Consider the following 26,024-nt stretch of genomic DNA (forward strand, 5'->3'; position numbering starts at 1 on the left):
GCTGTCCTCGGGGCACTTAACTGCCCTGTTCCAATCAGCACTAGGTGAAGGGTTAAGGCACAGTGAGGTCACGAGATATAAACCATGGCCACTTAACTGTGTATGAGCAGATGCCCTTACCATGGGTCATCCTTAGATTGTGTAAATCCGTGCTGTCTAATCCAGTAGCCACTAATCTTGTGTAAAATCTAAATTCAAATTAATTGAAACAAAACAAAATGTCCAGCTCCTCATTTGCACTGGCCACATTCTAAGTGCTCAGGAGCCACATGTGACAAGTGGCAGCCATGATCCAGAACATGCCCATCATTGTAGGAATTTCTATGGGCAGCACTGGCCTCCAGACAACAGGCGTCTCCGGGAGAGTCATTGCAGGTAACAGAAGATGGGAACAGAGAACTCTTTTAGTCTCGTTGTCTGTCTTGACCTTACAACTTAGAATCTTAGAGAGAGACTTTGGAGAAATATAATAGGCAAAAACTTCCAATTTTCCTCATGTACTTGTTGAGGGTTATGTGTCACCAAAGGAACACCCCATCATCAGCAGGCACTGTCTCAAACAGGCAGAGGCTATTTCCTGTGTGGTGGCTTGGTCAATAATTTGGGATCAGCAAGAAGTTCTACAGATACACGGGGGGGGGGGGGGAATTAAAACAAGTTTTTGGATTTTTTGTGGGTTTTGTGTTTTGTTTTTTTTATTAATTTGTTTTCATCATAAAAGCCACAGACAGAGTTAAAGCTGTGAGATTTGGTACCTGTCCAAACAGAGGTTCCGTCCTCTGCTCTGTCAGGGTGACCCTCAAAAAGTGGTCATGAAACAGGACTTACGCATTAGAGGCACAGTATCCAGTCCTAGCAAAACAAGAAAACAAAATAGGTCAGGGCCCTATTGCCTTTCCTGTCTTTATTCTTATTTTCTGGCCAAGAAATAACCAGAGGTACCATATACGGATCCTTCTCCCGAGGCAGCAGTGGCCAGGAATGGACTGGGAACAAACGCACAGGTTCATGGGCAGGACCTTGGGCCTGTTACCTCCCTCTTCATCCTTGGCGCTTTGCTTGGCTCCTGCCTGTTTACTCCAGCCTTACGTCTTCCCCAGGACACCCCAGGTCCTGATAATACAATGATTTGCTTAAGACAGACAGACAGACTGATGCAATGTCTGTGCTTTCCAAATCAGAGCCATGGCTGAAACAACTACCGTTTCTGTTGTTTAAACTGCTTTTGCTTTGGTTTGGTTCACTTAGTAAGTTTGGTTTGGTTTAGTTTGGGCCGTTCCTCTTCGCACTTCTGCCAGAAGAAGGCCTGTCAAGTGATTCCTCTTTTCCTGTCAATCACTCCCCACCCCACAAAATCCCACCTCCCGCTCCAGCCTTGGGCTGGGCATGCAGCCCAACTAAAAAAAAACGCTCCCATCTCCTGGCCACAGATTGGTTTGGGTCACTATTTGATTCCAGAAGGGCAGGTGTCATTTTTCTGTGACTGCTATTGGGACACAGAGAGTCTATTTTGCCTTCAGAGAGCGGAAGCACCAAGAGTCATTAGCTCAGACCTGCTAGAGGCCATCACCACAGACCAGCAGCGAGAACCGGACAGAGAACTGCACTGAATCAGTGACAGCAGAGCGAGGGAGGGAGGAGACAGGAAGAAGGAGGGGGAGAGAAGGAAAAAGTGAGGAGAGAGAGGGACTCAAGTGATTCCATTTGTAAGTCTGGATTCCCCTGGGCGGAAGAGCCTACCTTGTAAACAGTCAACACATTTCCTTTTGCTTGAAGGAGTCTAATTGAGATTTATTTCACTCACAGCAAAAGGAATCTTCATTTTCTCCACCTCTTAAGCCAACTAATGACAAGGAGGACAATGAGCTGATAATTTACTTTATACTAACTTGTAAGTTACTCGTGGCTTAACATTTCATCTACTCACTGCAGGTTTAATTCAAGCTTTGAAACGACACTGAAGATGTAGTGTCCTCCTCCTGTAATGCTCTGTATTATTTGCTTCTCTCTCTCTCTCAATCTCAATCTCTCTCTCTCTCTCTCTCTCTCTCTCTCTCTCTCTCTCTCTCCTTTATTAACAGAGTTTATTTTTTTAGAGTAGTTTTCAGTTTATAAAAAATTTCAGCAGAACGGACAGTGTTCCCCTATTATTAATAAGAGGGACCAAAATTTTGCCACCCCAACATAAGTCTTTTGGGATATTGACTTTAAGCTGGCTACTAAGAAACAAAGAACTCAGAAGGAACCTTTGACCCTCCCCCTTTCCTGCTGAAAGACATTCAGATAGAAACATCTACTTGAAGAAGGGAGCATTATAACATAAACTAAACGTGGCAGATGGAGAAATCCAGCAAAACTGTTCTGTGTGACTCCCCTCAGCGTACCATTGTTTCTGGCTGGCCTGCAAGAACCTGTTCCCCACATTTGCTCTTTCTCATCTGCCTGTGAATCCCCTTCTTTCCCTTTGAAATCCCAGACCCATGCCCCCCCTCAGTCCAGAATGGCATATGATCCTCAACTGCCCAGTGCCTCCTTATGTCTCATTCTTATGCCGCACCTCCCACATGTTCATCCATAATAAATTCTGGACATTTTCTTCTCTTAATCTGTCTCATGTTAATTTAATATTAGCCCAGCCAGAGGAACTTAGAAAAGTGGGAGGAAAGTTATTTTTGACCCCCCACCCCTATTATTAACATCTTGCATTGGTGTGGTATATTACAATTGAGGAACCAATATTAATATATTATCAATAACCAAAGTCCATAGTTTAAATTACAGTTCCATCTTTATCTTGTGCACTCTGTGGGTTTTGACAAATGAATATTGTTGTGTATTCTCCATTACAATATCACACAGAATAGTTTCACTGGCCTGAAAAACCCCTGTGCTCTGTCTATTCATCACTCCCTCCCCACTAACCTCTGGCAACCACTGATATTTTTACTGTCTCCATAGACTTTTCCAGCATGTTATAGAGTGGGAATTACACAGTATGAGCCTTTTTAGACTGGCTTCTTTCACTTAGTAAGTTTAAGTTTCCTCCACGTCATCTTACAGCTATAATGGAGAGCCCTTTTTTTTTTTTTTCAGCAATGAGTAATATTCTCTTGTCTGGAACGTACCACAAGGTATTTATCCATTCACCTACTAAAGTATGTCTTGGTTGCTTCCCATTATGAGTGAAGCTGGTTAAAGACTGTATGACCTTTTTCAGTTATAGCTTCCCCGTCCTGTTTGGAAAGCTGCTTTAGTTTTCAAAAGTCATTCAGATGTCACCTGCCTGATGAAGCCTTCCCCAAGCCCCTACATAGTATAAATCACATACATGCTTCTATCACAGCCATCACATTATTGGGTAGGTGCTTCGTCTCTGTCTTCTTCACAGTGAATTTCAGGACATTTTACTTTCTACTGAGTTACTTCACTTCCCTTTGCTGCAGTTTCCTTGTCTTTAAAATGACAATGACAGGATTATTATGAGAATTAAAACATAATACATATATTTAGAAATGTATATATTTAGAATAGTACTTGGCAGAAAGGATATACTATATAAAATTTAGCCATTATTGTTTTTTATTATTAATACTAATCTCTGTATCCATAGCAACCATCATGTATATGCCACGTAATAAACAATTTTTGAATCCATAATTGCCTCATAATGTTGTTTGATATGTGACCGAATGTGATTTATAATTTAAAACAATAACTCTGAAAGACTCTTAACAGCCATCATTGTAGGAGCTTCTCACATTATTGCTCAGCCAGTTTAGTGAAACGTGGAGACTCTGGTTTGAGCTGCTTCAGTGATGGGGCAGCAACTGGGGTTGGGAGCTGACAAGGTGGGAAGAAGGGAAAGAACGAGAGGCGTTTGCTACTTGTATATCAAGACACTTCATGTCTCAGTCTTCTGACTTGACTCATTCCCTTGGGAACTGACTCAGACTCAACAAACTCAAAGGCTCCAGTGAGTAAACTAGAAGGTTAATGCGTGACTTTCTCATGAACTCTGTCACTGCTAGGAGGAGGGCGACGGTTGAGTCACCCTGACTTGTGCGTTCGTTTTTTTCCCTGTAGGAAAACTTGACAACATGACCATACCTCAGTCTGTGGGTTTGAGGACATTTCACCAAATTTATATGCAACCTGTTCCGTGTGTATAAGGAACACAAAATTACATTCTGCTCTTTTCCAGCAAGGGATAATGAGGTTGAGCTGTACTCAGTGTGTCTGGGCGCTTGGGAACCCAAGTCTCATGTGAGTTCAAATAATCCAACTCCCCTTCATTTTTGTTTGTGAAATGGGAATGGGGACACCTATTTCTAACAGTTGTTGTGGGGTACATAAGGGAGTCATTGGCACCAGCAGGGGTCCTGCCACCAGTTCCCTGTCCCCTTGTGTCCACCGAATCGACCCGGTAGGAAAGGCCTGAGGACAGAGACAAGGCTTTTGCTGCCCAGCACCCAATCCCAAATTCACCACGTTTCTACCTAAGCCGTGTTACTGGCAGCTAATTCACACAACACTGAGACATAACCAGCTTTTCTTTCTTTTTTTTAAAAAAGAAACATTTTCTTTCCATTTTTTAAGGGGTACAGAAAGTTATTGGGGAACAGTGTGTACTTCCAGGACTTTTTTTTTTTCCAAGTCAAGTTGTTGTCCTTTCAATCTTAGTTGTGGAGGGTACAGCTCAGCTCCAGGTCCAGTTTCCATTGCTAGTTGCAGGGGGCACAGCCCACCATCCCTTGCGAGAGTTGAACTGGCAACCTGTGGTTGAGAGGATGCGCTCCAACCAACTGAGCCATCCGGGAGCTCAACGGCAGCTCAGCTCAAGGTGCCATGTTCAATCTTAGTTGCAGGGGGCGATGCCCACCATCCCTTGTGGGACTCGAGGAATTGAACTGGCAACCTTGTGGTTGAGAGCCCACTGGCCCATGTGGGAATTGAACCAGCAGCCTTCGGAGTTAGGAGCATGGAGCTCTAACTGCCTGAGCCGCCGGGCCAGCCCTCATAACCAGCTTTTCAAAAGTTGAGCCAAACATTAAAATTTCTCAGTTGTGACTACCTTTTTACCACCCCTCCCCACAGTTCAGAACACTAAACTTAATTGTCTCCTCTTAGCAAGTCATTAAATATGAATTTGCTCAAGTCCTTATTTCTCTTCTCCCCTCAGCATTCCTGGAGATTTTATCTGAATTACTGATTTGTTTTCCTTTATTAAAGTCTGACTAGTTTGTCTTTTGTTTTGCTAACATGTACAGCAGGTGGCCCTGTGGATTCTGTGCCTGAACACCAGCTGTGTCCTTCTTGTTCTCCCTCACAGAAGAGATCTGGTAATAAGACAGGTCCAAGCAGTACAGCAGGTCTAAATGAGCCACTTTTGAGCGAGATGAACAATTGGTGTCTTAGCCTGGGTTCCCTGAAAGAAAAGAATGAGGTAGTCTTCGGGGCAGGTAGTTTGCGTGTTGGCAGGACCTGTCAGCCCAGGGACAGGAGTGAAGGACCTAGGAGAAGCAGAGAAGGAGTGAGAGGCAATGCATATTGCCATGCCAGCCACTGCTCCAGTGGAAGGTGCTCCATCCGAGACAGGTTCTTTCCCATGGCAGGGCCTCCATCTCAGCAGGACCTCCATCCATGAGATTTTCGGAAGAGCTTCCCGACACATGGCTCCAAACTGTCCTCCCCCGGTGAGGTTGGATGGATTTATCCATTGGCTCTATCCCTTATCTAGAGGACCTCACAGGACTACGTCATCGGTCATAATGTAGGGGAGCAGGTATATGAGCACCTCACCTGTCCTCACGAGGACCTCAGCCGTCTCGTGCTCTAGCACCAGGAGCTGGGACAGGAGGCAAGAAGCCAGGCACGGTTACTGGTGGGGCAGCAGCCCGAAGCTGGCAGAGCTTTCCTGGAAGTACAAGGATCGTTGTAGAGAGCCCTGGAGAGAAAATTGCCGTCTATACCATCAGTCACTTCATTTTCTACTTCTAATCTAATTTCACAAATGGCACAAGCCTTTTCAAGTCTTATATTGGATGCTACTCATTTCCAACGAAGGGTAGAAGGAAAATGAAAAGCGATTCCCAGAGCTACTTAATGACACTCTGGTTGCTGTCAGTTATTTCAGAGAACATTGTAAAACTCTCCACAATAATTCGAACCGGTGGTTAAAAACACCATCGCACACATTTAAGAGGAGTATTGACTCGGGGAGGAATGCAGGTTAAGTCAAGCAGCGGCAAGGTGTCCCCGCTCATAACGCCTTAGGAGAGTTTGCTTAAAGCACAGAGCTGCATTGAAGTTGTCCCATGATGGCAGTGACTGCCTGAAAAGCTTTGCCCTGACTGCATAGGGAGTTGGGTGACTTCCAACATTAGATGAGGGAGGAGGTGTAGAGAATGGGTGCTACCTTACACAATAGAACAAGCGGGAGCTGGGGACAATCATTTCCTCTGGCAATGCAGGAATCGTGGTCAGCTTCTGAGGTGGCTCAAATGTGATTCAAAAGAATCATTTATATATCTTCCCAGCGTCACAAGTAATTTAGAGTCTAAATTTAAATGTGCAAAGTCCTAGAGAGAGGGAGGTGATTCATATACTTATCACATTTTAGCTAATTGTGTTTTTGAATAGAAGGAGGAAGTATGTAAAGGCCAGGTGTCTTCAGAAATCAATTGCTGGGCTCCCTTAAAAGTCACACCCCTGGTAACTGACAGGAAGAGGTTTACGTTCAGATCTTGGAGAAAACATGACCTTCACCATGTAAGTTAAAGAATGAACATCGTGCAAGTCCCTCAGGAGAAACAGACCTTTAGGCCATGCAAGCATGAGCTTCTCACTGTATAAACTATAGGTGATGTCCCATTCTGAGGATGTTTTCAGAAAAAGAGCAAGACATTAAGAGAGCATGGCAGGATACTTGCCTGAAAAGAGATGGTCAAAAGCCTTAAAACAAACAAACAAAACTTTAAAATGAGTTATAATTTCTGGAGGAGAATGGGCCATGTGGTATTTGTCTATGCTATTTCTAATTCAAGACCATGTAAATTTGGGCCAAGTTGATATTCTGGATGACACAGTGGAGTACGAGTGGGGTCTGAGAAAGAGAACGGCAGGAGGGGATGGCCATGGAGAGAATGTTTCAGGGCAGTGGGCGGGTGTGGATTGAAGACAGAAACCTAGAGGTGGGACAGACACTGAAAAGGACCATTTATAAGCAAGTCATCTGTAGACAGTATGGGTAGCAACACAGAAGATAAAGTATGGAGAGAAGACTAGACAAGGTCAAAGCATTAAGAAACAAAGGCAATTTAGAAATGTATTTCAGAGGCTGCAGCATCGTATTGACAAAAAGGTTATGCTGAAGGCACATTTGTAGGATGAGGGATTCAGTTGCGAATCTATGGACATATTTGGCTGCAGCTCAATAAAAATGATTAAGGATAAGCAAAGAAAGCTGTGATTTTACTCTCCCCCTCCAATAATGACTGAGAAGTTTAACCTTTGCAGTTTTGGAATTAAAGATATGTCAAAAAAGTTCAGGCTGAGCTTGACAACAATAGAAAAAGTAAGATTGGGGAGGGAGATGATAGATAGATGATTGATAGATAGATAGATAGATAGATAGATAGATAGATAGATAGATAGATATAGATAGATATAGATAAGAGACAAAGAGAGGAGAGAGAGACAGAGAGAGAGAGAGAGAGAGAGAGAGAGAGAGAGAGAGAGAGAGAGAGAGATAGAGGATAGATATAGATAGTTGCTACATACAGATACAGATGCTGCTCTTGGAGGCATCCGTATAAAGCCAGCCTACCAAAACGTTTATAAAGTGATCAACTTCCCTCTAGAAATTCTCATGAAAAATTTAAAACAATAAATTTTAAAAATATAAAATGCTTTAAAATTGACTTGGGAACAGGGAGTGGAAGGGAATGAAGACCACATGGAAGACAAATTCCAGCTAAGGAACACAAGAGAAATTAGAGTTTGTCAGCTTCCAGTAAGCAAATAAAATGATGCATAAAAGAATCGTAAACTTTCCCTTAAGTGCCAAAGGACAGTGTCACCTTGAGACATAACACAATTTCCGTGTTTCCCCGAAAAGAAGACCGAGCCGGACCATCAGCTCTACTGCGTCTTTTGGGGCAAAAATTAATATAAGACCCGGTCTTATACTACTCCAACTGGCACCCAGGCACATAGTTGGCCTGTCCAGGGGTACAGCACTGTGCTTATGTTACCACCACTGCAACGATAATTACCCTCCATGCCTCCTATGCCGCTCTGTGTGCATATGGCACTCAGTCTGCCTACCCAGCTTATGGTCAATAGCTGGCAGCCACTGCACCTGCAAGACCACAGGATGGTAACCCACTGAGACTAGTCAACCTCAATCTAGCACAGGGGGTTACAACCAGCCCAGCCTGGGCTATGGACAGAGTAACTACAGTTATCCCCAGGTACCTAGGAGTTACCCCATGCAGCCAGTCATGGCACCACCACCTGACCCTCCTACTAGCTACTCCTCTACGCAGCCGACTAGTTATGATCAGAGCAGTTACTCTCAGCCGAACACCTACAGGCAGCAGAGAGGCTATGGACAGCAGAGTAGCTATGGCCCACAAAGCAGTGATGGCAGCAGGTGCCCACTAGTTACCTCCCCAAGCCAGGTCCTACAGCCAGGCTGCAAGGCAATATAGCCAACAGAGCTACAGGCAGCAGAGTTCATCCCGACAGGACCACCCTCGCAGCATGGGTGCTTATGGGCAGGAGTCTGGAGGATTTTCCGGACCAGGAGAGAACCGGAGCATGAGTGGCCCTGATAACCGGGGCAGGGGAAGAGGGGACTTGATCATGGGGGCATGAGCAGAGGTGGGCGGGGAGCCAGATATGATGGAATAGGCAGCTCTGGAGAGTGAGGTGGCTTCAGTAAGCTCGGTGGGCCCGTGGACGAAGGACCAGATCTTGAGCTAGGCACACCTGTCTATCCAGATGAAGGTTCTGACAACAGTGTGATTTATGTGCAAGGATAAAATGACAACGTGACTCTGGATCATCTGGCAGACTTCTTTAAGCAGTGTGGAACGGTTAAGGTGCACAGGAGAACCGGACACCCCATGATCCATATCCACTTGGACAAGGAAACAGCCCAAAGGTGATGCTACATTGTCCCACAAAGCCCCGCTGACTGCCGAGGCTGCTATGGAGTGGTCTGATGGGAGAGATTTTCAAGGGAGCAAACTGAAAGTTTCTCTTGCTCGGAGAAGCCTCCGAGGAAGGGCATGTGGGGGCAAAGGGATACCACCGCCACTTGGTGGAGGTCCCAGGGGTCCAGGAGGTACTGGGGGACCCACGGGTCACATGGGAGGCCATGGAGGAGACAGCAGAGGCTTCCCCCCCAGAGGGCCCTGGGATTCCCGAGGGAAACCCTTTGGAAGAGGAAATGTCCAGCACTGAGCTGGAGCCTGGCTGTGCCCCAACTGGGGTGTGGAAACCAGAACTTCACCTGGAGAACAGAATGTAACCAGTGTAAGGCCCCAGAGCCTGAAGGTCCTCCTGCCACCCTTTCAACTGCTGCGTGGTGACTGAAGCAGAGGTGGTCCTGGTGGCACAAGGGGAGAAAGATGTGGCCTCATGGACAAGATGGTACCAGTGGAATGTACAGAGGTGGCCGTGGTGGAGACAGAGGTGGCTTCCGTGGTGGCTGGAGCATGGGCTGAGGTAGCTTTGGCGAGATGGCCCTGGGGATTCCCCTGGACACTTGATGGAAGAGATGGGAGGAGGAAGAGACAGGCGTGGAGGACCTAGAAAAATGGATAAAGGTGAGCACTATCGGGAACGCAGAGACTGGTCCTACTAGACGCAGAGACTGTGCAGAGCTGCACTAACTACCAGATTTATTTTTCAAACCAGAAAGTGTTTTAAACACATAATTCCGTACTTATAATGTTCGCCAACAGCATTATGATTATTCCTTATCTGTACTTGTATGTTTTTCACTATTTGTGAAGAAATATTATAACGAGCTAAATGGTTAAAAAAAAATGGAAATACTGAAGAAATCCAAAATCATTACTTCAGGATTTTTATAGCTTGAATTGTGTTTCTCCAACAAAAGCTATATTGGCGCCTAGGCCCTAGTACCTCAAAATGTGACCTCATTTGGAGAAAGCGCCTTTACAGGGGTAATCAAGTTAAAATAATGTCATTTGGGTGGGCCTTACTTAATCCAATAAGACTGGTGTCCTTATAAATAGGAGACATATGGACAAAGACACACATAGGGAGAAAGCCATCTGAAGGGTAGAGTGGCACTGTCACAGTGAAAGGACACGAGAAGTAGCAGGCAAACCACCAGAAGCCTGGAGAGAGGCATGGGCAGATTCTCCACACAGCTCCAAGGAGAGCTGTGATTTGAGACTTCTAGAACAAAGACAATAAATGTCTGCTTAAGCCCCTCAGTTTGTGGTACTTTGTCAGAGAAAATAATATGAATAAATGTGGAATTCAACATGTTTTCTAATCGACAAACCATAAAGATGTCAATTTTCTACAAATTAATTGATAATTTTAACAAAATTACAACTAAAACTACACTGGGAATTTTCTGAAACTTGAAAAAATGGTATAAAGTGTTATCTGTAAAAATGTAAAGCATTAGAAAAGTTGATAGTTTGGGAGGGATAATAAATGATAGTAGGCTAGTCTTATTATATAACAAAACATTTTAAAGTTTAGTGATTAAAATAGGGTACAAATGTAGGATTTGTTTAAATATTACTTATTGCAAGTAACAGAAAACTAGTTCAAACTAGCTTAAACAGTAATGAAAATGTTACTGTTTCATATAAATGAAAGATGACAGCCAGCTTCTGGTGATGTTTTATCTAGAAATTCATGATGACATCAGGGGGACAGCTCTGTTTCTCAGTGGCTCTCTCTTCTGCCTTCTTCCTCTGTCAGCATCATCCTTAGACTGCCTTCTCTCACAATGGCAAAATGACTGTGTAAACTGCCAGAGCTTAGTGCTTGTCATTCACATCTAACAAGACAGAGAGATTCATTCCCAAGGCGATGTTTCACTTAATGCCCCACATCCATCAAAGAAAAGCCCCACACTTGCTTCTAATGGACCACCCTGTCAACTAGCTACCCCAGTAACAATCACAAGGTCAAGGATATCGATAACCATCTTTGAACTACATAAAAGGTTTTTCTTATGAAAGTATAATTGAAAGTGTAACAAAAGAACACTTGAAATAATAGGGAAGAAAAAAATTGATAGAATTCCAGTAACACAATCTCTGAAAAAGATTTTTTAATAACAAATTTAATTATTTCAATAGATTGAGGGCTATTCACATTTTTAATCCATCTTGGCAATGTGGTATGTGTTGTTCAGGAATCTGTCCATATCCTTTTAGAAAACCTTTAATTTGTCAAACTTATTGCCATATAGTTTTTCATTATCTTTTAATATCTGTCATATCTGTAATGACATTCTCTTTTATTCCTGATATTAGTTAGTCATGCTTTCTGTCTTTTTTATCATGTTCAATCAGTATTGCTATTGGTTTATCAACTTTATTTTTCCTTTCAAAGAATCAATTTTAGTGTATTAATCTTTTTTTATTTGTTTTTACTTTATTGACTTTAGCTCACATCTTTCTTATTTCCTTCTATTTATTTGGGTTTAATTTCTTTTTAAAAAAAATTCTAACTTTTAAATATAAAAATCTACACAATTAATTTTAAACCTTTCCTTTTTACTAATGTGAACATTTTTAAGCTATACATTTGCCTCTATATACTGTTTTAGCTACATCCTATAAATATTGATGTGTTCAAGTTTAATTATCATTCGTTTTGAAATATTTTCTATATTTTCAGTTTTGCTTTTGAGAGTTTTTATTTCTACTGGAAAATGGTGGTGTGTGGGGGGGTAAGGCTAACAATAATAGCAAACATAAGAAAGTGGCAAAGTCCTTAAAATCCTGGTCCCTGATCTCTAGCACTTAACTGGCTTTTGGCCTTTAATTTTTATAATAGGATTGGGAAGAAACGAGGTCATTAATCCTATCTCCTCACCCCACAGCAAAGTGGAACTTTAACCATAGTCTTGCTGATTTCTTTTTTCATAATGGTCCCTTTATCCAGTATTACAGCCAATGGTGGAATTCAAACCAAGTGCCCAATGACTGACATTTTTATGAACCTTGAACCTGGATGACTCAGTTGCCCTGAAAAGCTAATACTTTTCCTTTTTGGTACTGCCTCAGAGAAGCCATAGGAATCTTATAATAACCAGCATGAGATTCATAAGGCATATTAAACATAAAATCTAAATATTCTCTTTTACAACCACAGAGAATAAAGTAGAAACAAAATAAACTATCAGAATTACAGAGAAAATGCAATATTTTAGATTTGCTTAATGAGGTAATGATTCACAAGTTAAGACACTGAATTTTCAATTATCAATACAATGAACTGATAAAAAATTTTCTCCTTAGTCCTGGAAAATCTTTAGGTTTAGTAGTGCTGATTATTTCCTGCACAATCTCATTTCATTTCTTTGGGCAAGTTAATAATATGAAGTCCCTTACTTTGAATTGTGTTTTTCATTTCTTAACACTTGCATAAACTTTGATCCTAAAAATTCTGATATTAAGTGTCAGATAAAGTAATCCAGTTTTAGCCAGGTTAACTTGATTCATCAATGAAGATTAAATACTGTGTTTCCCCGAAAATAAGACCTAGCTGGACAATCAGCTCTAATGCATCTTTTGGAGCAAAAATTAAAATAAGACCTGATCTTATATTATATAAGACCTGGTATTTTATATTACATTATATTATATTATATTATATTATATTATATTATATTATATTATATTATAATCATTATATAAGACCCGCACTTATATTATAGTAAAATAAGACTCCAAAAGATGCATTAGAGCTGATTGTCCGGCGAGGTCTTATTTTCAGGGAAACACAGTAAATTTACTGAGCGTATATTGCTAGTGAGTCCTAGGGCTGGGGCTGAAATCTAGGCCCCTTGCTTCCCTGGCTAGTGCGCTAACGCATCGCACTTTAAGTACAATGCATTGTGTCACCATCAAACAGCCATTGGATATTAGGGACTTCGAGATCACGAATGACTCCTTAAATTGCAGTATGTGAACCGTTGGTATCAAAATCTTGTGCGTTGGGGGAGAATGGATTCTGAGTTAAAATGCAGATTTCCTGGCCTATCTGACCTTCCAAAGTGGAATATTTGGGGTATGGCCGAGGAACCTGAATTATTAATACTTACAAATTCCCAGATGATTTTATATACCTATTTTATCTTTTCTGGGGATACTGAAACATAACCACACAGCCGCTACTAAAATATGTCTCAAAGGAAGCACTTTACCTGCCAAGCTTGCCCAGTCCCTTGTTGGGCAGAGTGTTAAAGCTCAGCAAAATCCCTCTTTTTATTACTTCTAAAAAGTGGTTCCGTGGGGATATGAAATACAGAATGGGGAATATAATCAACAATATTGTAATGATTATGTAAGGTGTCAGATGGGCACTGGGCTTATCAAGGGGATCACTTCATAGACTGTGTAGATGCCTGACCACAGTGCTGTACACCTGAAGCTGATGTAGAATAATGTTGTCGGTTAAATATATATATACTCATTTCAAGGGAGGTGGAGTATAGCATAAGGAAGATAGTCAAAGGAATTGTAACAGTTATGTAAGATGTCATAGGGGTAGTAGCCTGGGGGTGGGGGGGGTTATTTGGTGAGGGGTGTAAATGTCTAACTATTACATTGCTCTGTATACCTGAAACTAAGAAAAAAAAAAAAAAAGTGATTCTAACTTCTTGGATCAAAACAGAAAATGTTTCCTCCTTCCTTCCTTCCTTCCTTCCTTCCTTCCTTCCTTCCTTCCTTCCTTCCTTCCTTCCTTCCTTCCTTCCTTCCTTCCTTCCTTCCTTCCTTCCTTCCATATGTCATCACCAGGGACTTAAATTTTTCAAACTCGATACTTTTTCATTATCATTCATTTTCAATTATTTCAAACGTATAAAAAGCAAACGAAAAATTGTACAATGACACGTGTATCAGACTCAAACCTCATGTGCTTCCAGATTTCCTCGGTGCCACTGCTTCCGGAGCTTCCAGCTGCTGGCTCCACGTCAGTCTCCTACACCGGACTTTCCTCTGGCTCGTGTGGCTCTGCTGCCTGGGGCTGACCAGTCGCTTGACCTTGGCATGTGGGGGGCTTCCCTTGGCCCTCCTTGTGTAGCCAGGCTGACCGGCAGTACCCTGGGGGTTCTCCCTCCTCTTCCTCCTTCCAGACACGGATCCACCTACCCATTGTTGGGTTTAGATGTGGTATCAAGTGGGCTCCTAGTGGAATCCAGTAGATTCAATCCAGCAGGCAGAGGGGTACTTGATCAGCCTCGGGGTGAACTCTGACCTGGGAAACAGGAGATGGAAGAGAAGTGACACATTTACTCACTATTCTGTCTCCCTTGCATGGATAAGTTCACAGCTTCTCTTCACTGAAAGTCTTGTGAAGCCCAGCCCACCAGCCGGCCTAAGCTGAGTGCAGTGGATGCTGGTGCCTGAGCCAGCATGGATGTCCTTGGACCTCTCCCGCTGCTTGGCTGAACCAGGAAAGCCTTGCCTGAGGCCATATTCTGGAGCACCCAGGCCAAGACCACACCAGGGAGCAGTGGCCGGAAAGCAAGGAAATAGTTCCTTTCTTGCTATTACGCCTAGTATGGCATATAAATTATTTATTTTTCTGTGTGTAGAACTTGGCCTGAGCTCATTCTAAACTTAGCCTTCATGACATTTTTATATGCAGGCAGTCATTTCATAATTTATACTCTTTAAACAAAATAATAAGAGTTTCTACCAGTTTCCTCACTGGTGAAAACATTGCTTAAATGTTTTTCTTCTGTATGTATATAAATAAAAGACAAATAAACTGACAATCATCTGGCTATAAATGTTTATTAATTTATAATACCTTGCCAAGGCTTCTGCCCCATTCATCTTTATTTTTATGTAGGAAAGAGGCCCTTAGTTTGGTCATATTAAAAGCTTAAATAGATATTTCCAATTTATCTTTCTGCCAATAAAGAGTGTAATTATCTAAAGCCCATCTATTACTTTGATTTTTGACATTATATCTGCCTATATCTGTGCCCACATTTCTAAATTTATATATAAAATATTAGCTCTTTTTAATACACTTTGAACATTAAGTTGAAAACAGCAGGTAACTCAGATTACAGTGTGCAATAACTTCATGTTTGGTGGTCTTTTAAAAAAAATTACTGACTTTCCAGTTTCTGCTTATATGTTAATATACTATTGTTCATGTTAGGAGTGTTACACTTTATGATACATAGTGGTGTTAACCAGGTCTATAAAAAGTTAATTCTTTCTCGACATTCAAAGACCCATTTTGCAATGCTTAATGCAGAAGGAGTGCACATTTGTCAAGTTCACAGATTTCTTGGAAGGAAATAAACAGATTTTATGATGTGTGGAGGGAATTGAGATACATTCTGGGTGTGTAGGAGTTGACGGATGAGAAAGGTACATTCCGTGATCCTTTTTGCCAGTAAAACACCACTGACATGCTAACATGTAGGGTTCCTGGATCCCCGAAAACCTTTTCTCAACTAATGATATTCAAAATCCTTAAGAAAATGTGAACCCCAATGATCTTAATCATGATGAATATTACAACTGGAACTGAATTGTTTAGCCATAATAAATTATGAATAGCTATGAAAACCAATGAACATCCTATAGAACTCCATAAAGAAATAAGATAGATATTAAAATGAAGATGAAATTTCCCCTGCAGTCTTGGACTGAAACTGATGCTTGGTTTCTTTATTCAGAAATAGTGTGTTTAGTGGTGCATTTTGCAGGTAGTTATTCATTTGATAGTCACTCCCAGAATCCCTCTTGTCACAGAAGCAGAATGTTGGTGCGCAATGGTGATAGTGATTGAAACTTTTGTAACTATCTGCTTCCCTGTTTCATTTTTGCTAGGTCATAAAGAAGAATCTCTTATTTTTCAAACCATTCTGGCTATAATGGGAAAAAGATTTAAAAAGTAGGCTTCTTATAAAAATGTCCAGCTGTCCCACTAACCAGTGCCGTGACTTCAGCCAAGCCATTTAGCTTGCCGAGACTCCTCCATCAGAAATGTGATTGCTTTAATCTTAGTGTTACCGCTTCTTGTTTCCATATTGAGTTGTGACATTATAAATACTTGTGTGATTTTGTGAACAAGGGACTTTAAGGATTTGTTTAGCTACTGTTCAATACTCACATTAGCCACACAATTAAATATTATGACATAATTTTAGAGGATGTGATAGGTTCAGACCTTGTCCCCTTAAGAAACGTGTGCTATTAATACATATGGCTATTAAAAGCTCTAGGTGCCATCCATTTACTTCTATCAAGGTCAAGATGCTCCTTTCCCAGCTTCTATCACAGATATTTCAGAGTGCTGGGAAGAAATGTTATACAGCGAGGTCATCCTCTTCACAACACAATAGATCATCACGAAATAATTTGGGGAATGGCTAACCGTCCAAGCTTTCTCCATGTTAAGTTTACATGAATTCCAGGTTTGGATAAATATAATAAATACATTTCTTTAAAAGTCGTATTTGACTGTGTCCATCATAGATGAGGCACTAGCCACACAGTGATGACCACCCGAAGACCTTTCCAGCAATGGGGGCCATATTAGTTAATTCATCCAGAAAGCTGCTGCATAAGAAATAGGAACGTTTCCCTAGTAAACCAAGATAGTGACAAAATGTGTAACTTTCAGATATGCTTTTACAATAAGGAAGAAAGCACTAACATTATAATATGACTTTTAACTGTGTTTTTGTCGAGTTCAGAACAAACCTCCTCCTGCACATGAAAAATAATGACCTTCAGACTAAGAAGGAAGTGCCATTTCGTGCATTTGGAGAATGTCAATTTTAACTGCAAGGTTCTAACTATTTCATGGAGTAGGATCTAGAGATGTTTCTGGGCGGGTGGGGGGGAAGGGAAGAGATGGCCTAACAATGGCAGAAAAATGTCTGCTAAGTGTTGCAATAGAAATATGGAGACATTATAATATCTGCTGTGAATGTTTGACTATTTGTCTAATACAAAATTTTTAAGGGATTACATTTCTTGAGTTTGAGTCAGGCAGCCCTGAGTTTAATCAGAGAAGTAGAGAGCCAGAGTGTGTTTGAGATTCATGTGAGATTTTGTAGGGGAGTTAGTAATACCCATGAAGAGAAGCCCCTCTTCCCTGTGAGGCCTTGGGAAGGGAACAATAAGGTGTCCTGCTGATTGTCACCAAATGGTGAGGACAGGCAGTGGGTGGGTTTTAGAATGACCAGCTCTGCTCCCTCACTCTTCCTCCAACACTGATGCTCCAAGTTCACTGCAAGATGGTGCTCCCTTTCCCCAATTCTGCCTCTTTCCCTCTCTTTTTCCCTGAGCACTCTGTTACTTCCCAGGGCTCGAAAGCCAAGAGCACTCAATCAGGAGAGTCTACAAGAGTCTGCAAAATCCAGGGGACCACTGGGAATTTCTTGGCTCACCTGTCACCTGTACTGTTGTTTCCTGTCAACTCTGACTTTGTCATTATACACTGAAGACTCGAATCTATCAGATGTTATGTCCTATAAAATGATTCATTCCTCTCCACTGTACACTTCCTCTGCAGTGTTTCCTGGCAAAGGGGGACATGCTCTTTGATGTTTTAGGAAGCTGACCTGATTTATTTCATTCAGACTCCTCAGAATATAAGATCACCTCCCTGAGTAGGCTCAGAAATGCCAGGAGAAGCCAAACTGCTTCTTTTTCCCCAATAAAAATGATACCAAGTGGGCTCACTTTGGCAGCACACATAGTAAAAAATGATACTAAAGCCCAGTGCAAAATGTAGGTACCCCAGTGCTGATGTTGTGCTGATAAGCTGAAGAATGACAGGTGACACCCAGCACAGCCCTTGCACAGAACAAATGTCAAGCAGCAATGAGTGGTTAGTGCCCGGCTCACGGTGTACACTTCGCTTTCCTTTTATCTCAGAAGACAGACCCCTGTTGCTACAGGGAAATGAATTTGCCCTGAGCTTTCTAAAATGAGAGCTGTGTAAAAATGGAACAATTTGATTTTTCTGTCATTCGTGGTTTTCAAGAAACCTGGATGACCCCAAAACAGGGAAATGACAGGGTGCGGTAGGTGGTTCAAAATGCTAACTGTGATATCCCACAATCATAAACTCAGCAAACTTGCTTAGGTACAAGGAAGTCTGATGGTGTTGATGGCTCTGACAGTGTTGGATGGACCTGTCCATCCAACACGTTAAATACTCAACGTTTTATGGTACATCCCCCTTATAAGTGAAATGGAGACAGGAGAGGATGAGAAAGTTAGTTAAATAGTTTAATCAGAGCAGTTTTACAATTCTAAAATTAACAAGCAGACTTGTAATAAAAGAGCTCCAATGTTTGCAAAATGACCTTGCTTCCATTCTGAATCTGCCTTTTTATTTGTAAAGATTAGCATTACATTTAAAAGGACTCAGAATGGAGTGACTGATCTGATCATCCGTGTTTTCCCCGATGCAACTGATGAAGTCCCTGAATGGATATTGCTTCAGCTTTGATATTAAAAAATGGCCCAACAAGAAGTCCTTAACCAACAGCTGGTCACAGGTGGCCGAAAGAAAGAGAAAAACCCACGACGATGTCAAGTGTCAAGTTCATAATGCAACACGTTGTTGGTGTATGACACTGGCTCCAGTTAGACGTTCAGTCCACGCACTTTATACTATGAAGATAATCCTCGTGGACCTTCTCTCGTGTGGATCAACTTGCAACTGAAGGTTTTCTCTGTTCATTTAAACTTGCATAAGAACATGCAGTGAGTTATTTCTTTTGAAAGTGTGTTTTTTTTTTGCAGTCTTGTTTTTATAGAAAGGTTTCATAAAGTTGCAAGGTTGCATTGGAGCATGACTGAAACAAGGGCAGGAGCAGATGGGGAGGGCATGTGTGAGTTCAGCGGATGAGAAGAGGCCCTGGTCCTGAGACAGGCTACCCGTCTTTTAAAAAAGTGCACAAACTGCTTTTCTTACCCTCCCCCACCAAAGAAAAAGAAAAGGGAAAAAAAAAAAAAAAAAAAAACCTCACAAAACCAACCTAAGGAAAAAAAACAGTCAATGTAAAGAAAATAAAGATGTGTTTTCATGCACGTATCTTCTGCATAGTTCAACCCACATATAGTAAGGCACTATTTCCCTTCGTCACTGGTGTCCACGCAATCTGTGAAGTGCTGCAGTGCTCTGGGACCCTCATAGTTCCTTCCCGGGTAGAGAAATGAAGAGGCCGATGGGTGTGTCTGCCGCTTCTCTGTGAATGTCCCATCCATCAGGGGACTCCGGGCGTCTCCGAAGGACATCTGTCTGTGTTATGATCGAGTGTCCAGAATGGCTTTCTTTCCAGAGTTCCTATGTTGTCTGTGTATGAGCTTAGATTATTTGCCAGTCTTTATTCTCAAAGAAAATACACAAGGTGGGGGGAAAGTACAGTCAAATCCTCAGAAACAGAGCTTCACTGCTCCCAGAAAGCATGTAACGCTGGCAAGTCACAAAATCAGCAGGATGTTTGCGAGAGACGGAAAGAGACAGAGTCAGAGAGTCAGAGAGACAGAGAAGGTTACAGAGGGGGGGGGAGAGAGAGAGAGAGAGAGAGAGAGAGAGAGAGAGAGAGAGAGAGAGAGAGAGAGAGAATGCTTGGGTTTTCGGAGGTGATCCGGGTCTGAGTTAATTTAGCTGGTCTTCATACTGTTTCCGGAAACAGTCCCCCGCTGGGAAAAACTCCCAGCATCTTTCTTGATACATCTTCCAGACATAAGATTCCTGTAAAAGTAAAGGAAATGTGTCAACATCATGTCTTTCCCCAACATCTGCGTGTCCCCACAAAATAAAAGAAACACTTGCTTTTACATACATCACATGTGCATAATTGTGTAATTACACATATTCACAGATGTTACTGGAGAAGCCCAAATTCATTCAGATAGTTCCTAACTATACCAGACCTCCCATATTTCTAGTAAGAAACTCACCAATAATCACGCTTCATCCTGACCATAACATTGTGGTATACGTTTTTGAGGGTTCTTTAAAAATTATTATCATTAATTGTATCCTTTAAATTCAAATCATTAACAATTGGAAGTAAATTTTGTGAAGAGGGAATTTCAAGTAGCCTAAGAAAAACTTTAGCCATTTAAGACGCAATTATTTTTAGCTGACCAAGTACTGTGGGTTGAAGTTATTTGAAATCAACTGCTACCTGATTAAGGCATCAAGGACATGCTAAGGATCAAACGCCCGACTCAGCATATTCAGCTAATAAGACTTTATTTTTTATGTGAACATTTGCTTTTCTACAAAGGTAATCTTTGCACACTCATCCAGGATAACAGAAATTTTATATTAAGATACAATGGCTAATACCATGTTTCCCCCAAAATAAAACCTAGCTGGACAATCAGCTCTAATGCGCCTTTTGGAGCAAAAATTAATATAAGACCCAGTGATGTTACGTTGCTATGCTATGCTATGCTATGCTATGCTATGCTATGCTATGCTATGCTATGCTATGCTATGCTATGCTATGCTATGCTATGCTATGCTATGCTATGCTATGCTATGCTATGCTATGCTATGCTATGCTATGTTTTATTTTATTTTATTTTATTTTATTTTATTTTATTTTATTTTATTTTATATAAGACCCGGTCTTATTTTACTATAAGACCGGGTCTTATATAAAATAAAACATAACATAATATAAGACCGGGTCTTATATTAATTTTTGCTCCAAAAGGCGCATTAGAGCTTATTGTCTGGCTAGGTCTTATTTTCGGGGAAACATGGTATCCAAAAGTAATTCCACATCTTCATGTGTGGAATGCACACATGTTGTTCTGACATGTAGGAATTCTCTTCCCATCATTTCTCTCAGGAGATGGTCACTGTTAACCTACCTGTCCTGTGTGTTCTGTTTCATCTTTGTTGATGAGATACATCAGAAAAAACCTACAAAGACAGAGAGATTCATCAGGACCGACCGTGTGGGAATCCCGGCGTAAACGGACAGTCTGGTCTGACTGCGGGCTAACTGTTCCCGCTGGTGCCAGAGTCAGGAACGGGTCAAAACTGTAGGGCACAGCATGCCATGGGAACAAAAGTTAAACCTTCTTTTAAAATATTTTTCCAAAGGAGCTAAAATGTGTGCACAGATCAAGTTACACCTTCTGGGAGAGGCTCTGTGCTGGGCCCATGCCAGGCCCCACCTGCAGCCACGTCTGTATTTACTCACGGGGCAGGAATCACGATTCCCATTTGAGAAACCAAGGGTTAACAACGTTCAATAACATGCTAGTGTCACACAGCTGTGAAATCCAAGGCCCACCATTTTTGGTGTGTGTGTGGGGGTCTCCAGTGCATCTCCTCTGCTTGATACTAAAACTGGGTCAAAAACTCACCAAAAATAATATTTTACCAAACTGCAGTTTTGGCTACTCCCAAGTAACAGCCAAATTTCCATGTAAAAAAAAAAAAAAAAAAAACGAAGCAATTTTTAACTGCATTTCCAATAGTCCCTAAGAGATTTGTGGGTCCTCAAAAAAGAAGAATGGAGGGTCCCACATCTCTTGGAAGCAGCTAGAGGATTCCTAATGAAACCAGATATGAAGCCAGATACGCCGCAAGGCTCCCTGTCTCCCTGAGCGGCTCAGCTCGCATTCTGCTCATCCTCTCCACCTTCCGTGTCACGTTCTAGAAGGAATCAGCTTCACTTCCTAAATCCACCTGCTCCTGAGGGAAAGGAAACCCCTTTCTGTGGGTCTTTCTCTCAGGGCAATGTGGAGCCTGAGCTCAGTCAGACAAAGAAAAGGTCATCTTTCTCCTGTTCTCCAGCCTGCGGGGCTGGGGGGGGGGGGAGAGGGGGGCTGCGGATGTGGGGAGCGGCCGAAAGTCAGAGACAGGCACACTCACAGGTAATTGGCCAGGTTGTGTTCCTGCAAGGTGTGCGTTTCAAAGCCATGGGGCACCGTGTCGAAGTAATCATTGCCTATCCCACAGATGAAGCACTTGGTCTAGAAGACAAAAAGAATATTAAAATGTTAGAGTGCAAAAAGCAGAACAAACGGAGAACACTCAGGGGCAGCTGCATTTACTCATTATATTAAAAGATCACCACGGAAGGGTGTGCCGAGCGCGTGCCAATTTCCCTGTTGCCACACTGTATCTCACTGTAGGTTTAAGCAATATAGATGCCGGCAGCAAGATGTAACAGGTGCTGGAAGAAAAGCACGGATATTGCCGGCTGAAAAGTAACATACTGGCCTTATTTTCTCCAGCCTTAGTGAGAAGGCCCAGGCTTGGTGAACAAGCTTATCTGTGACATTGAAGAAAGTTATTTAAGCAGGATTGAATGTGTCCACCACTGAAAATGCAAACTTGGCTGCCACATGGACCAACTGTGATGACCAAGGGGAAAAGGTACAGATGACCTCCTATGAGAAAGACCAAGCCAACACCAAGCCACGAAGCATTCAGGGGCGCTGGTTTGTGCCTGGTACACAACTTACTGAAGGACACCTACGGGGATAACTTCCAACTCTAGGAACGAAGTGCCTGCTCTTTCTGCTGCCCTCGTCCCACCATGCCTCGCTCCACAACATGTAGGCAGCATTTCAGTCCTGCCATGTGCAGATTGGCTCCATGGAACCTGAGAGGAAGTGGGCCTTCCCTTTATTATTAGAACTTCACATGTATCAACTCAAATGAATTCAAGGACTGTCGGCTTTGTGAGGCTCCAGCTGCTCATCTTCCCTGCAAATCAGAAGCTGGTGGCATGTCTACGATAGATTAACTTAATACCACTGGTGGCATGTCTACGATGGCTTAACTTCTAGGGCTTAGAATCAAGATGATTAAGACAATCTGTAAACTTCTCTCTGCCTTACTGCTCTGTACCTGCCGACACATTGAGCCACCAGGTCTTCACACCACTCAGTGTCTCCTAACTAACCAGGTTCACACCTATCAGTTCCACCCAGGCACCTGCTCTTCCTCTGGGTCACCTCTCAGGTACTCTGTGTGTCACCATGCAACCATCCTCTGGTGGCTCATGCTAGCAACCTGGGGCTTACCCCTGCTTGTTCCAAACTCTTTGTCCTCTGCATTTGGCCAACCAACCTAGAGAATGCCGATGGGTGCTTCTCCACTCCCCGTCTTGCCAGTTCCTAGTTTACTCCCCATATTTCAGACCTCTTACCTTTTAATATGTAAGTCTGATCACCTTACTCATCTGCTTCAACCCCTTTCTTATTGCCCACAGCCCATAAGTTCCACTGCAAATTTTTCACATGAGTTCTTAGGCTCTGACTGAGCTGGCCTCACATAGGCCCTCACTCTCTCCAGCCCTATCACTAGGATGTAATGCTTCATCCTGAACCACTTATGCTTCCAAGAACAAATCTGCAGAGCAAATTCCCTAAATCCCGAGTCTTGGTATACAAACCTCAGGTGGTGACATTCTCATAGATTCTAACACGAATGGTGCCCCGGAGATGTACACGGTGGGGACGGTGGAGACAGTGGGGATGGTGGGGATGGTGGGGATGGTAGAGATGGTGGGGATGGTAGGGATGGTGGGGATGGCAGTGAGGAGGTTACCTACATAGTCCTACTCTCTCTCTCAGACCCAAACCTCTGCAATCTCCAGGCCTCAGCTTGGGATCCCTTCTCTTCTCTTAGGAGCTTCTCTGATTATCCAAGAGGCATTGAGACACCAGCCTCGGAGGCCCCAGCACTCAGGGTTTCCTCCCATGAGGGCATCCACGCTGCTCTGTATTCACCTGTTTACTTATTTGTCAGTGAACCCCCCATTTTGAATGGACAGCCTTCTGCTCCCTGATGGGTACATGGTGCCTTATGACTGCCTGGACCCAGGGCCCCCACAGATCCAGCCTCAAGCACTGCTCAATTTTGTGAATTGCTAGAATGTAAAACAGGCCGAGGAAGCCAGACCTTATGTCCTTTCCCCCTTCTTCCCACATTCAGGATTCTTTGATAAAAAGAAAGAGGAAAATGTGTTCAGTCAAGAACAAAAAAGCTGAGAAAGAAACAGAGAGACTGACCTCCATGTCTTCTTTGACTTGTTCCTGTTGGTCTCTCAGTTCGCCAAAAGCATCAATTATTAAACCTAGTGTTAAGTAAAGATGCAATTTAATCTTTGTCAACCAGAGAATCATAATTAAGTTCATAACCCCTGGCTAATCCTTCCATGGAAGGGAAAATGTGCGGCCAGCCTGGGAAATGCTCAGAATGTGGGAAAAGTGAGCACGTACTTGGTGCTCCTACAGAGCCGTGGTGTTCTCTCTTTGGGGGTAGGAATATGTGCAGTTACAGGGCCTACACTCCCTAAAATGGGGCTAACAATGAGGTGATAGAGCTGGAAAAATCTTGGGTTAACTTGGTATGGAGACCGCCATACCAAGAAAGAGCGACCGAGATGTGCGGTTGTATAGTACAGAAAATTCCACTAAGAGTTTCATGCACTAATGCTGGAAATCCAATGTTACTGTATTAACTGTGAGGATTGTGCCTCCAATCATTTTTCCACAAGTTCCTCATAAACTTTCCATGACACTGTCTGGTGCGGCAGCCAGAACTTAGCTGCTTCTCTCCTGGGACTGGCTGGCTGCACGTTTTCTTCCAAATGTCTTAATGACTTTGCCCTCTTATGAAACATTATCGTTATCCTCAATAGACATAAAAAATGGATCATGGATCCTTTAAGCCTGTTCATGTACTACTGTACTGAAAAGAGTACCCTTTATGCCTGTAGAACTTGGAGATAATATCACATTTATTGACATTTAAGCCAGGAGAAATGCGTAAGCAGAAAAAGATAATATGAGTGATTTTTCTGAGGGAGAAAAGCACCATACTTCACATTACCATGGGCGAAAGGAAGAACTAACGGGTCAGTGTGGAACCGTGGCTGTGAGGGCTCAGGGGGTTTCATTCCAGTCCTCACACTTTCCAGCTGTGCCTCTGGGCCAAGAGACTTAGAAGCATTACTGCTCATTTTCTTTAAATGTGAACACCACCACCATCTCACAGGGCTCATTAAATGTGCATTTTTTTTTAACTTTTCAAGAACCCTATGGCTCCAAGATTTAATCAATCTCCATTTGATAGACCCAAATAGTTAAACAGCTCACCAACAGGGAGTTGTAAAAGCTCGTCAGTGGCAGGGCTGGGAATCAAAGCCAGGTAAGTGCTCTTTCCATTGTGTTATGTGAAAGGAGGCCAAAGGGACCTGTATCCATCTTCCCCTAGACCCCAAGAAGGCCATGCTTCGTTTTCCCCTTCACAGATTTCAAATGAAGAAAGGCTGAAAGGGAAAGTTCTCCCCAGGTTTTCCAGAAAACACTGGACACTCTTATCCTCCCTTCAAGGTCAGGGGAACACGGTATGGCTCAAACTCTCCATCCTTACCTTGTATGATGGCCAAGAGGATGACAATTACAAAGAAGAAGAAAGTGATGTCAAAGATGATACGATAGATCTCATATTCGTCGCCGGCGGGATCTTCAATTTCATCCCCAATGCCCCCTCCGGCACGAACCCCAACATACATGTGGAACATGTAGCACTGGGGAGAGAGAGAGAGAGAGAGACACACGCAGTCACTTCCTACCATCACTTCCTGGAGGAATGCTCCCATTTCCATTCCACAGCCTCAGGCTCTCTCTCCAACTCCCAATCCTTACTCTGGGGGCTGTGAGATTCTCTGCATGCTCTGCTGCCTGCTTTTGTTTCAGCATCTGTCATTGTCATGCAGACGCAGCCCTCACAGTCTGGTCGGTTAACAAATGCTACCC

The 26,024-nt window shown here is 42.6% G+C and overlaps 1 protein-coding gene and 1 pseudogene across 5 annotated transcripts in view; one reads left to right on the top strand and one right to left on the bottom strand.

Annotated features, from left to right (window-relative positions):
- The first annotated feature begins 287 nt into the window (after nt 1–287).
- On the top strand, nt 288–9,871 carry LOC308493327 (RNA-binding protein EWS-like; annotated as a pseudogene). The gene is made up of 4 exons: nt 288–375; nt 4,084–4,115; nt 8,174–9,295; nt 9,603–9,871. The product of its transcript is annotated as an RNA-binding protein EWS-like (transcript).
- Nucleotides 9,872–18,482: 8,611 nt separating this feature from the next.
- Nucleotides 18,483–26,024, bottom strand: part of RYR2 (ryanodine receptor 2) — a 567,940-nt gene continuing 560,398 nt past the window's right edge. For all 4 annotated transcript variants that reach the window (XM_081039034.1, XM_081039033.1, XM_081039032.1 and 1 more), the window contains 5 exons: nt 25,639–25,795; nt 24,273–24,337; nt 22,123–22,223; nt 21,111–21,162; nt 18,483–19,974 (listed from right to left, as the gene is read on the bottom strand). In XM_081039034.1, the coding sequence (XP_080895160.1) occupies nt 19,879–19,974; nt 21,111–21,162; nt 22,123–22,223; nt 24,273–24,337; nt 25,639–25,795 (471 nt within the window). In that variant the 3' untranslated portion in view covers nt 18,483–19,878. The remainder of the gene's footprint in view (nt 19,975–21,110; nt 21,163–22,122; nt 22,224–24,272; nt 24,338–25,638; nt 25,796–26,024) is intronic.

Source organism: Rhinolophus hipposideros (assembly GCF_964194185.1).
Source record: "Rhinolophus hipposideros genome assembly, chromosome: 26".
Lineage (NCBI taxonomy): Eukaryota > Metazoa > Chordata > Mammalia > Chiroptera > Rhinolophidae > Rhinolophus > Rhinolophus hipposideros.